Raw genomic sequence first — 12,667 nt, 5'->3', positions numbered from 1 at the left:
ACTTTTGGGATCCCATTGCTTCTGCTTTTGTGCAAGGTGATGGTTGTTTTTGCATCTAGACATTGGGAGTGTTGGGCATTCTTCAGTCATGAATATGTAGAGCAAAACTGCTATAAAAAGTGGCGGCTTGCAGAACTATTAGTTAAATAAGTAAAAAGGGAGTTAAATAGGCAAACTTGGAGAGCACTGGATGAGAACACAGAACTTTAGAACTCTCTATGTAAACTTAGATTTTCTATTGATAGTAGTGCATGCTCCAAGCTACAACCAACTCACTTGGGGCCTAATTCATGTTCTAACACAAGTCCCTTTGCATGCCATAACTTGCATAAACTAGGTGTGGGCATGCTCAGAAATCAACCTTGCACCAATAAACACAAGTGCATGGAATCCATGTCTGAATGCAATTTCAGTTACGACAACCTTCGATGTGAGAGGTGCAATGTGGGAGGGAAGGGGCGGATGAACCTAGGCCACGTACAGTAAGGTCATGCTGACAACATTCCTACCCAGATATGGCAGATCCAAGTCCTGTGTTTCTCTAAGTACACTGCTTTCAGGCGTATCACGTGCACCGGCTACTGGGCGGGTGTAAGTGCTGACTAATTGTGATGACTGACACGGCATAGTCTTTGTATTAAAAAGAACACGTATGCATGTCACCAGCTAGCACAGAACATGTGTATGTATTTTATTAATGATTATACTGTTAACAGTTGTTAATTTATTTTATAATTTTTTAAAATGCGTTCTGATGCTTATGCTTGTACTGCAAGTAACTTCTAGGCAGAACTATCTTGAGATCTGTTTGGATTTGAATATGGTTGGAACTGCGCTAAAGTTCCATGCTCTTATTTAAACGCAAATTGTGTCCGAACATGAATCAGGCCCTTGATGTGCAGACTTGCGCATGGTAAACCAATGTACTTGGAAAACTAAAATGTCAAGCCTAAAACATAAGGCACAACAACTTTGTTCATTTAGTTTCCATAGTTACTTATTCACAATGCAAAGGTCCAACAAGTAATTAAGCAACATTACATGGCCACTTGTCTTACTATAGGGCTATAGGAACAAACTTAGATGTGACTTGGATCATGAGCGTATGATCTGAAAAGATAAAGGACTTAGCTAGGTTATGGGATTTCATGTCAGATCCATATATGTTTTAGGTGTGCACATATGTATGCACACAAGTGCAATTGTAGAATAGGACAAGCACATTTTTGCAATAGGATTAGCTGATGTAAATGATTCCCAACATCTCATGAAGAGAATTGAGAAACCCTTCTCCATTGCATTAGTTAAACAGCACTGAGTGCTAGTGAGCCTATTACTATGAGGTCTGACAAATGCCTCTGGCATCTCATAAAATAATGTGCTATATTGGCATTTCTAACAGGTGAAGTCTATATACTGTCAAGCAGTAAAAGTATGACTCAGACGCACAGTGGAAAACTCTACAAGATTATTGACCCTAAAAGGTAAAGTTTTTTTTTTCCTTTTCAAAATATGTGCAAATGTCTTTAGGTTTAGGTATGTTGACAGAGTGTATAAAACAAGCCAGGTATGAAAAAGAAAAAGGCACTTTAAAACATTTTACTAAGCCTTTTGACACTGATGATATTAGGTAAACTAATCATATGCAAATGTATATATATTCTGTTGGAAAAAAACTATGTTCCTTTTTCACAGTGCATTATCCCACCTATAACACACAAGTGATGTTAATGTATGTGTAAGCTGCTGGAAAATTAAATATGTATTAACAGTGGCTTCTGATGTCATTGTTTATTTTTGGTGAGTTCTAATGTTCATATTGAAAACTTGTATATTTTAAGGAATAACGCACCTTACTGTAAATTATTACAAATATTAGAAGTCCCGTCGGATTTATGTGACCTCAGTAAAAGCGTAAAGCCTTTGCTCTTAGAGCTTCTTGGTGACTTCTAATATGCGTATATTTTTCCGTAGGGAGTGCATTATTCCATATATAACAGTGGCCATAATAGCAAATCTGTAAGAATGAATAAAAATAGTTCATCATATGAGTGTATAGTGCAATAACTTTCATGTGTGAATGCACAGTCAGGGCCTGGTTTTGAGTTTTGAGCAAAGGAAAGGAGCAAACTTGCACCTGGACAAACCATGTAACAATGTAAGGGGTACAAAATATTTTTTTTGCACACAAGGAAAATACTGACTGTTTTTTCATGTAGCTCACAAATACTTGATAGCTTTATTTTACACTTAAATTAAAGTTGATCTATGACATGCTCTACCCCAACTATAAATCTGTCCCCATATTTTAAATGTACCTCCCCCTCTTATGCAGCATGGTTTTGCCCAGGTGCAAAGTTGCTCCTTTTCTTTGCTTTTGCTCCTAACTCAAAATCAGGCCCTCTGTGTACTTTCATTATATAAGTACCTGCCACACCTATCCTAATAAGGACAGATTCTTAAAGATTCACTTAATAAGGTGGTTTTTATCACCAGTGTCATAAGCCAGAGAAGAAAGATGATCTTACTTAATTTCTTAAAGGAAACACCAACTCATAAGGTTAACCAAAAATATTACCAGGCAGTGACATGTTTAGTGAGGATGCAAAAATAACTGCATCCCAGTACACGAATCCCCATTCCTTACAATACAATTTTACACAATCTTTATCTCCAACTACTCTCATTAAGACGACTGTACATTGCAAGCTTGTCAGCATATGTTCGTGATTATGAGGCATGCCCCCATTTTTTTATGACGGACAGCTTCATATTTGCCAGGTGTAGGTACCCATTCTGCCAAGGCAAAAAGATTGATTCCACTCAACCTTCACAGCTTTAAGTTTAGGTTGGATCAAATAAATAAGATAGGAATAATCTATGCAACCACAACAGCATTACCAGAACAAAATAGTCAATTGGAACACATTCTGGTCGAACCTCTAAAGCATAAATGATATTACAAAATATCTAGGACTTGTGAATATGTTAAAAACAACTAAAGAACCATACATCTAGCCGGATTTTGCAACACCACAGCCCTGATCCCAGAAATGATTTAATATGCAAACCTGCATCATATTTTGAACATACCATCACCATTCAACAAATGCCTAAACTCCCCCAGGTATTAAACCGAAAGAACAGTCCACGCTTCTCAAAGATGTCACAAAAAGTGAGCAAAAGTCTTACTCTTTAGGAGTAAATTTATTAAGCTTCGGGTTTGAAAAAGTGGAGATGTTGCCTATAGTAACCAATCAGGTTCTAGTTATCATTTATTTAGTATGTTCTACAAAATGACAGCGAGAATCTGATTGGTTGCTATAGGCAACATCTCCACTTTTTCCAACCCGCAGCTTGATAATTTCACCCCTTAGTATTAGAATGTAAATACCGGTTTTACTACAAACTAACTGCCCTTTTCCATGTCTTGTTAATTACTCATAAGCTACATAGAGAATTTAAAAACAAATTCTGTCTCCAGGAAATATATTTTGAAATAATATATTTTTTTATTGCAAAATAAAGAGAACATTTGAACACCTTTTGTCTGTGCATATAAACAAAGCTGTACTCTCTCTGATTATAATGGGCAACAGACAAGCAGGTCTCAAAATGGCTGTGTTTACAGCAAGAGTAAATGTTTGGAAATAAATGGACAGCATAGCATTCTTCTAGGAGACTGTTAACAGAAAGAAATGGATTAAAATTAATTTGGAAACCAAGGTCAGGCACACAGTTATGTTAACCTGTGAAATAATTGAAAAGAAGACGGCGAAGGAAAGCATATAGCCCACACACTGCATATTGATTAAGTCCCCATGACATATAACTCTGACCTTTTACTGTAAAATGAATATAAACGCAAGCTTGGTAAGGTTGTTAGTTACTTTTGCCTATTAACGCTTCTCTCCGAATGCTTCTAATGCTTTAAGCACATTCTGTCAGCCATTGGGAACTGATTACAAAATAAATCTAAATTGACCTTGACTTTTTTCTAGCATTTTGTCAACGAGTAGGGTGGTCCCAGAATGTCATACCTGAAAGGCCAGACCTCCCATTGCAACGTTCTTGCTTGGGTTATTCTGTGTGTGGGTGAGAAGGATGTTTTGTATCGAGTGTATGAGAGGATATGGATGAGGCAGATTGCAAGAATGTTAAACCCATTGACCTTGCAGTGTTGAAGAACAAATTGCAAATTATATTTGTTTTGACATAGTAATGTAATTGTCATATACAATTTAGAAAATAATGGTACAGTGTTTTTTCACTCACCTTCTAATATATATTGCAAAACATTTTATACATATTGGTAATGCCACGTGAAACAATACATTGCTTAATGTCTTTATTAGTTACATTGAAAGTTCGAACATTTGTTACTCATATACAGTATAATATTTATACTAAAAACTAGACATCAGTACAACTGCTGTGGAATTGTGAAAAGCCAACTCCGCTTTAGTGTAACAAATGCATAAAAATTATCAAGTGAACATTTTGCTATTAATTAGTCTAGTTGTATCCAGAATCTTCAGTCTAGAAAAATGAATACTACTACTTAAGGGTCTTGTAGTATTAGATACTTATTCCCGCACTAGCTAGTGGGTTGTATTTATTTTCACTATAAACCCTTCCACATATGAGAGGCTTTTATACCTATTTTTGCACTGTCCTAGTTATTATACCTGGACCAAGGCATTGCTCTGTCCCCTCTCCTTTATCACTTTGCTCTTTGCTTAGCATTGTCTCACACTCAGGGCTGCCAAGAGGAATTCAGGCCCCGGTACAACAAATTCATGGGGCCCCCCTTATAGTCGAGCATGCAAAAAAAATTTGCACCGGAAATTTTTTAGGGGTTGTGGTCTTGCATTTGGGGGCGTGGCAAATGCACCATTGGGGCGTGGCTAACATCAAAAACACTAGGCTCTCAATTCGCCAGAGCATCACATATGTCCAAGCACTCCTGACTTTCAGGACATCTAGCACCACAGTGTAGTATAGAAACAATGCAGTGTGTACACAGAGAGTTCAGTCTTGGCCTGCACCTTACATTGGACACAACACTCACCAAAAATTGGTATTGACCCTACTAGAATCACAACATTTCACACACTGTGCTGCTCTCTCCTACCTGTTCTTCTCACTATCTCCATCTGTGGCTTTCTCCACCTGTGGCTTTCTTTAGTTGTGGCTTGTCCGGATCCTGGAATGTTGAAGGACCTATTTGGGAAAAAAAATGGCTACATTTAGAAAATTACAGTCAGCCCCGGCGTTAAATCAATAGCACCCACGATTAATAATTAGGCCTTCCTCCAGCCCCAACATTAAAATAATAGTATTCACATTTAATAAATAAACCTATTCCCTTCCTGCAAACAGCAATACCTATTTCCGGCAATCATCACTGACATTAAATAACTTATAGTCACATTTAATAAATAGACCTCATTCTCCCTAAACTCACCCCCATATTCAATAGCCCCCAAACCATTCCATCTTAAATTAATAGTCCCCACTATTAAATTGCCCCACCATCACCCTACAAAGAAAATAGCGGCCATTAATTAGCCACCACCTACCTCACACTCACTACATTGCAACAAGCCCCCTGTGCCATCACACACACAATATTGTGCCCCTTCATCACAACTACACTGCGCCCCCTTATGCTTACACTGCACCCTCCATGCTGCTATCCCCCCTTCTTTTCACTCTGTGCCTCTCCCCTTTTTTTTTTTAATTAGTGCTTGTCTCGCCTTTTTTTTTTTTAATTAGTGCTTCTCTCCCCTTTTTTTTAAATAGTGCTTCTCTCCCCTTTTTTTAATTAGTGCTTCTCTCCCCTTTTTTTTAAATTAGTGCTTCTCTCCCCTTTTTTTAATTAGTGCTTTTCTCCCCTTTTTTAATTAGTGCTTCTCTCCCCTTTTTTTAAATTAGTGCTTCTCTCCCCTTTTTTTTTAATTAGTGCTTCTACCCTCCTTTTTTTTTTTTAATTAGTGCTTCTCTCCCCTTTTTTTATTTAGTGCTTCTCTCCCCTTTTTTTTTTAATTACTGCTTAGTGCTTCTCTCCCCTTTTTTTTTTTTACTCTCAGCCTCTCCCCTGTATTTTTACTCCCTCTTCTTTATAGTACTGTCCCTTTCTGTTTCCCTCCCCTTGCCTCTCCGTTTCTTTACTTACCTTTTGTTAGCTTCTATCTTTTCTTTTCTTCTCTTCTCTTCTTTTTTCTGTTTTCTCTGCTTTCTTCTGGTCTTGTCTGGCGCTCCTCACTGACTGCCGGGCGTGACTTGATGACGTCACGCCCGGCAGTCAGTGTGAATAGAGAAGAGAGGAAGGAGGGACGCGGCGCCGATCACGTGAGTATGATTTTTTTTTATTTATTTTTTTTCGTTCCAGCTCCCCCCACCAACGACGGACACCCCCCCTGCAGAAAAAAATAAATAAAAAAAATAATAAATAAAACACCAAATAGAATTTTTTTTTACAAAATTACAAATTAAAAATTAGCACGCGAGTACCAGCTCCCCCCCCCCCTCTCGGCGGCCCTGCTCACACTGCAACTTATTACAGTACACCATTGAGCATAAACTTGTTGCTTGTTAATACAATGTCTTCAGTGGCAGAAATCAAGGCTGTCCTGCAGAACTGTTATTTGTGGAAGCCCTGGCTCTGAAAAATACAATAACATTCTACTAGTAAATATTGAATTTGTAAGTAATATATATATATATACACAGTGAGCTTCATTTAGGAAGTGCATTGGAAGCACATTGCAGATCATTGTTTTGCACCACTGCTTCTAGATCAGTGATGGGCAACCTGTAACACTTCTGGGGCCGCATGCTGCAGCCCTCTAGCCTTCAAAAGGGCCACACATCACCCTTAATCTCAGTAATTGGTTAAAACAATACATTTAATCAAACAAAGAAGCACCTATCTGTAATAACAGATCAGCGGGCACTTTAAATAAGTATTACAAGCTATAACAAACATATCGGACAATAAAGCATGAAGGAGCTGGGGGCCGCAGGTGAAGGCTCGGAGAGCTGCATGTGGCCATAGGCCCGTCTCTTGCCTATCACTGTTATGGATGGTCCTACCTTTTAGACACAGCTCCACAAACTTGCAATGCACCGAGGTTTGCAGGGAACCTAGTTGCGTACTGGGCAAAAGTGTAAATGTCATCATACCCCATTCTGCTGCCACTTTAGAACAACAGCTTTCATTAAACTACATGTTCTTCTTTGTATCTGCTAGAACACTGGTCAATATAGCTTTATTTATGGTTTAAATGAATCATGTAAAGAGACATTGTTTTTTATTTTATGCAGCACTGCTGCATGATTGAAGTTTTTTTTAACACTGGGCTAATAGAAATGTGCATCTACAATGATCTACAACTGGAAAGTGCAAACTTGGCCCCATTATGGACCTCATTTTGAGTCAGACGCAAAGTCCGTTTAAGAAGTGTAGGAGTGGGAGTGTGCCGCAGCTTGGTAGGGTATTATGAGTGGCAAGCAACCCCAGTTGCGTCCCACTCTTAATACCCTATCGAGCTGAGAGCAGTTCCTGCAGCTACCTAACCGCTTGTGCTACCTAATTCCTGCCGCACAGCTTTAGCCCTGTTTTGACGTGTGTTGCGTCTGTGCCTCACTGCGACTAGGATGTATTTACATGGTCACGCCTTCACAAATCCGTGTTCCTCCCATTCTCTCATAGTGAGTCGCAAGCTGTCGCAAGTGTTAATTGCGTCCAAGATGCAGGCGGATTTGGTGCTTTCTGCACATGCTTGGTAGTGATTTTTTGTTGGATGCGCTTAAAACGGACTTTGCGTCAGACTCTAAATGAGGTCCTATATGTATAGTATAAGACCTCTGATCTCCACCTGCTATAAGTTGGCGCAAAAATCAATGGTTTTGCAGAGTGAAAAGGGTTGTGCACCCTTTGGTAAAGCAAGGAACGTCTCTTAAAATGCATCCTTTCCATCCCTTCTATCTCAATATAATATCCACGCTGCACGCCTGTAGACCAATGCACCTACTCTGCAAAGATGGCTGATGGTAGCGTCTTATCCACTGCAAAATCTGCCATGTTGTTCCGCTAACTAATGAAATTTGGCAAAAATGTTGTCCCTCCAGCGCAAAGTAAAGCCCATGATGTCACCAAAAAGGATTTTAGACAGCGTCTTAGTTGATTTATGTGTCATAACAGAGGCCCAGTGAGTTTTGATAGCATCACTCCATTATAACAATATACCCTCTACTGTAGTTTAAAGTCCGATTAGCATTCACCTCAGAGTTCTACACTCTAAATATGAGAATCCAGCTGCCTTTTATATTTATGCATTCACTCTTCAGTAATGTCTAAAGCAATTTATACTTGAATCTTATTTTTTTCAAATTTGAATATTTTTCCACTGTGAGTGAAAAAGTGAAAGCTGTGAAGATCCTCTTCCGGGCACTTTCTCTACCTCTTTCTTTCTGCTTTTACCCCTCCTTTTCATTCTGTATACCTTTCTTAATTTTTAACTCTTTAACCCAGTGCCAGGGGCAGAGTGGGCTGGGGGTCAGGGGGGCATCTGCGCTGGTCCCATAATGGGCCACCTTGGGCTGGGTCACTGGGCCGCTTGCATTTTTTTGCTGTAAAATAGACTGCTGAGTCAAGTCTTGCCCTCCGGCGCGAAATTTGCCAGCCCTACTGTGCTCAGCGCCATTACAGCCTATCCCATGTTCTAGGTGCCATCGACCATTCTAGAACTCTAGTGAGCCAAGAGACACCTGGCTCACATATAAATTTCAATTAGGTGTCCCTTGGACACCTGATCACTATTTAAACATGTGGTGATAGCAATCTCATGAATAGCTATGTGTCATAATGTTGTCCCCCGTGGCTATAGGAAATACCAATGACTAATTTTCTACCTGAAAGAGGTAATCCAAGTTTACGATGTGCTTTAAAAGTAAAAAGTTAATACAAAATGAAGTTGTAAAAAAGTAAAACAAATACATCAATACGAGTGAATAATTAATTCATTATTTATATAATACAAAGAAAAATAATAAATAAAGAAACAAATAAAAAAATTTTTGGAGGTGATCACAAACACACAAACAGATTTTGCTTGTAAATTTTATTATGGCATAAAAGATATGCCAAACCTCCAATAAATTGCAAATATTTTGTATCCTGGTAAAACTATATGAGTTGCAAAAAACAAAGGGTATATTTTCTCAATTTCCTTTCATCCTTTGCCTGTATAATAGCCATAAATTACCAAATGGTACCAAAATAAAGCCGTCTTGAAAAAATAATAGCAACATCGGATTTGTTTGGGTAGAGTAAAAAATATTGCCTAACACGACACATCGAGAAGAAAAATGCAAGAAAATGCTTTGTCCTAATGAAGTGCAATTTTAGTACAGAGTCCTAGGCAGCAAAAGGGTTCAGGAAGAGGAAGTGCTACAGAGAAAGACACTAGGGGCCTCATTTAGAGTCGGACACAATTTATACTGAAATAGTAAGTGAAAAAATTGCATCCCATAATTTACACAGTATTTAAAGTAGCACAGATCTTTAGAACCGTGCAAATTGCACAAACACGCCTCTTTATCTGCCTTATGGGCCAGTATGCAACTGTATCATGCACAGTGTAAAGCAAATAATTAAATTTAAAAAATAAATTATCCCTCCCCCCAAAACAGCACAAGGGGTGCACATATTTGTTTTAAAAATGAATTTTTTTTTACTTTGTTTTTTAATACACCAAGGTCTCTGGCACCAGCAGAAAGCATCCACAAAAGATATGTTTCCTAGAGAGCTATCTGGGGTTGCGTTCAACTCAAAATAGCATGTAAAGAGCGTGAACACATCTCTACATTGCTAGGCTCGCCCACTACCTTCCCCGTTACACCTCTCTAAGCGCAGAGAGGTTCAATGGGGAGATCCGTCTCAGTCTGAGTGCAAACTGAGACGGATCTTTGGCCAAAAGTGCTTTTTGCACTGATCAGAAGGACTTGCGTCCAACTCTAAATCAGGCCCTATGTGTAAGTAAATTCCCTTTAGGGTACAGAATTGCTGACCCAACCTGTCTTACCATGCCCTAGTTTGTATTTTCAGCTATCTATACACCTGTTTTGTCCATGTGGAGCTTCAAGGATAGCATTATAATTAGTGATTTTTCAAAAACATCCCATAACCTGCCCTAAATATAAATAATATCCCTTTAAGTATTTTGCCAAAACAGTCCAGGCCGATGGTCAATGTCTTTTTTCAAAAAGTAAGTAATTCCTTCCCTACATACTACATTAAAAAGAAAAACTAAGTTTGTGTTTCAGATTAACATGTTACACCCATGACCATACCATGACAGGCACCATACCATAGACAATTGCGGTCACTTGTCCATCTATACACTGCACAGTTGGTAGGCAGCAATAGTGGGGGAGCTTAGCTTGAAAATAAATTGTTCTTTGCATAAGGTTGTCCTAACAGTCTATGAAAGTTAAAGCAATGCAGTTTACATTGTCATAGAAACATATTTAGCATTGTAAACAATAGTAACCAATAAATATATAAATTAATAATTAGTTAGTTGTATAATAAAAACTATATAAAACAAAACACACAACCTGGCAAAGCATAAGCTACATTTCTACAAGAGGGCAACCGCTTTTTAATTATTTTATTGATTGATTGATTGATTAATGAATTGGCCATCAATGAACATTTGTAAAGGTGGTGAACATGTTTAAAAGACTGCATCAGTTTTGCAAAGATTAAATTGCCTTTAAGGGAACACCTGCCTAAAAGCATAGAAGCCCAGGAGGGTGGAAAATTCCATTGAAAACACAAATGAAAAGGTGTAATGTGCTTTAATGCTGCACTGCAGTCTTCAGCATAATGTCCTCAAAATAACCAGTGAAAAATGTATAGCCCCGAGAACACCCGCACTGCCTGCAAAACACATTCTCCCATTCACAATGTAAAGGTTTTATGAAGTGGTTATGTATATGTTCCAGAAGTGTGTGATGTTTAGAGTAACAAGTGTGTTGTTTGGAAATATTTGGTGTACAGCTCACCAGCCCCGCTCCCCCTGATATAAACGAACTCTATACTAAAATGCAATCATGCAGTATAAGACTTAATCCAATAATAATTATTCTTACATTGCACATTCTCCGTATTGTTATTATTTACTGGGGGTGCTGAACCAGGTTGAACAGTATTCCAGAATTTTTTTCTATAATGATTTACCAAAAGATCCCCTAAGACTATGTCACATTGATGCTTCCAACATGCACCCAAAATGTTCCTAATATGTCCCTTCATTCATTTGAATGGGGAAAAAATGCTTATAAATGCAGATGAGTTTTTTTCTGTAGAAAACACAAAGTACCAGCATGGAAAATGAGAACCGCCTCATTTTTCACACTCTTGGGTGTCAAGAAATATAAAGTACCTATAGCATTTAAAAATTAAAAAAAATAAAAGTCCATCTGGATGTAGCCTGAAAGTATTCATTTTTAAGTAAAATAAAATATGTAGCCATTGGAATCAAGGGAAAATATTTTAACATGTAAGATGCTACAAAAAAGCTTTTTATTTTCTTCAATGACTACTGTACATAGAAAATATTTGTGTCATCCTCCTTTCTTTTGTCTATTTTGTAATTGCTTGCAGTCCTGTATGTCACCCCCTCGTAGCAGAAAGCCCAGTGAGCTTGCTCTCCACAGTTGTACAGGAAAAGTTTAATGCAAGTGGCCCCTTTAGTTGATAAACTCCTACAGGGCCTGTTGACCCAGCTGCTAAGTGCTTATGCAGCAGGTGGTGTTTTTGCGACCACCCTGCTAGTAGTGCAAACTGTTTAGCAGTTGCACTAACCTCTGAGCTATTAATCCCTTCTCTGGGCTTGCTGGCAGTGTACAGGTTAATATTCATTGTAGCTGCACAAGGGTTTTCAAACAGGACATAGCTTTGTAAGAAGAGAGGTCAAGAGCAAATGTGCCATAGTTTAATTCATTCCATAGACAGTTATTTACAAACCTAGAATTGGAAAACTATTGGAAATATCAGTTCTACAAATATGGTCTTAACCATTTTCTCACCGATAACAGTATTTTTATGTTTTGTTTTGTTTTAAATTAAGCAGACATAATCAGCATGATTGGTTCATTTACTAATTTTATCATACATGTTTAATGCCATTAGCAGAGTGTTGTTTATGCAATATTTTAATATGCTTGTGTCAACCAAATTTACATAGAGGATTTGCAATGTATGTTTTATTAACAGCCAGCGCCACTTTTCCCCTGCAAAGTTGCCGATTTCCGGTGACTTGCAGAAACCAATCCTTAATACAATTACCCCCAGGACTTTCTTTGCTAAGTCTGGAATAGGCACTCTGAAGTGCAGAGTGCAATATGCAGCCAGGTAATATATAAATGAGAACAATGCGGGAATGGGGGGACCAATTACTTTTGCAAGTAGAAAAGGGCTTTTGACCTCCTGCTTTTCAGCCAGGTGAACAACCTTTCACTCCCAGCAAAAAGACTTAAATTCCCCAGCAGCTCTGAAGTCCTGCAGAACTATTCTCGTCCCTGTACCTTCCACCTTGGCTTGTGGAAACACACTATTCACACTGACCAATGTAATAAATATCTTCAAACACAC

General features: G+C 38.3%; 1 protein-coding gene across 1 annotated transcript in view; it reads left to right on the top strand.

Moving 5' to 3' along the window:
* The window catches only part of HHIP (hedgehog interacting protein), a 112,151-nt gene that overhangs the window by 85,736 nt on the left and 13,748 nt on the right, over positions 1–12,667 (top strand). Inside the window, exon 11 of the mRNA XM_075199217.1 lies at positions 1,403–1,484. Within this exon, the coding sequence (XP_075055318.1) occupies positions 1,403–1,484 (82 nt within the window). The remainder of the gene's footprint in view (positions 1–1,402; positions 1,485–12,667) is intronic.

Source organism: Mixophyes fleayi, chromosome 1 (assembly GCF_038048845.1).
Source record: "Mixophyes fleayi isolate aMixFle1 chromosome 1, aMixFle1.hap1, whole genome shotgun sequence".
Lineage (NCBI taxonomy): Eukaryota > Metazoa > Chordata > Amphibia > Anura > Limnodynastidae > Mixophyes > Mixophyes fleayi.
This window is presented reverse-complemented; position numbering and strand designations above follow the sequence as displayed.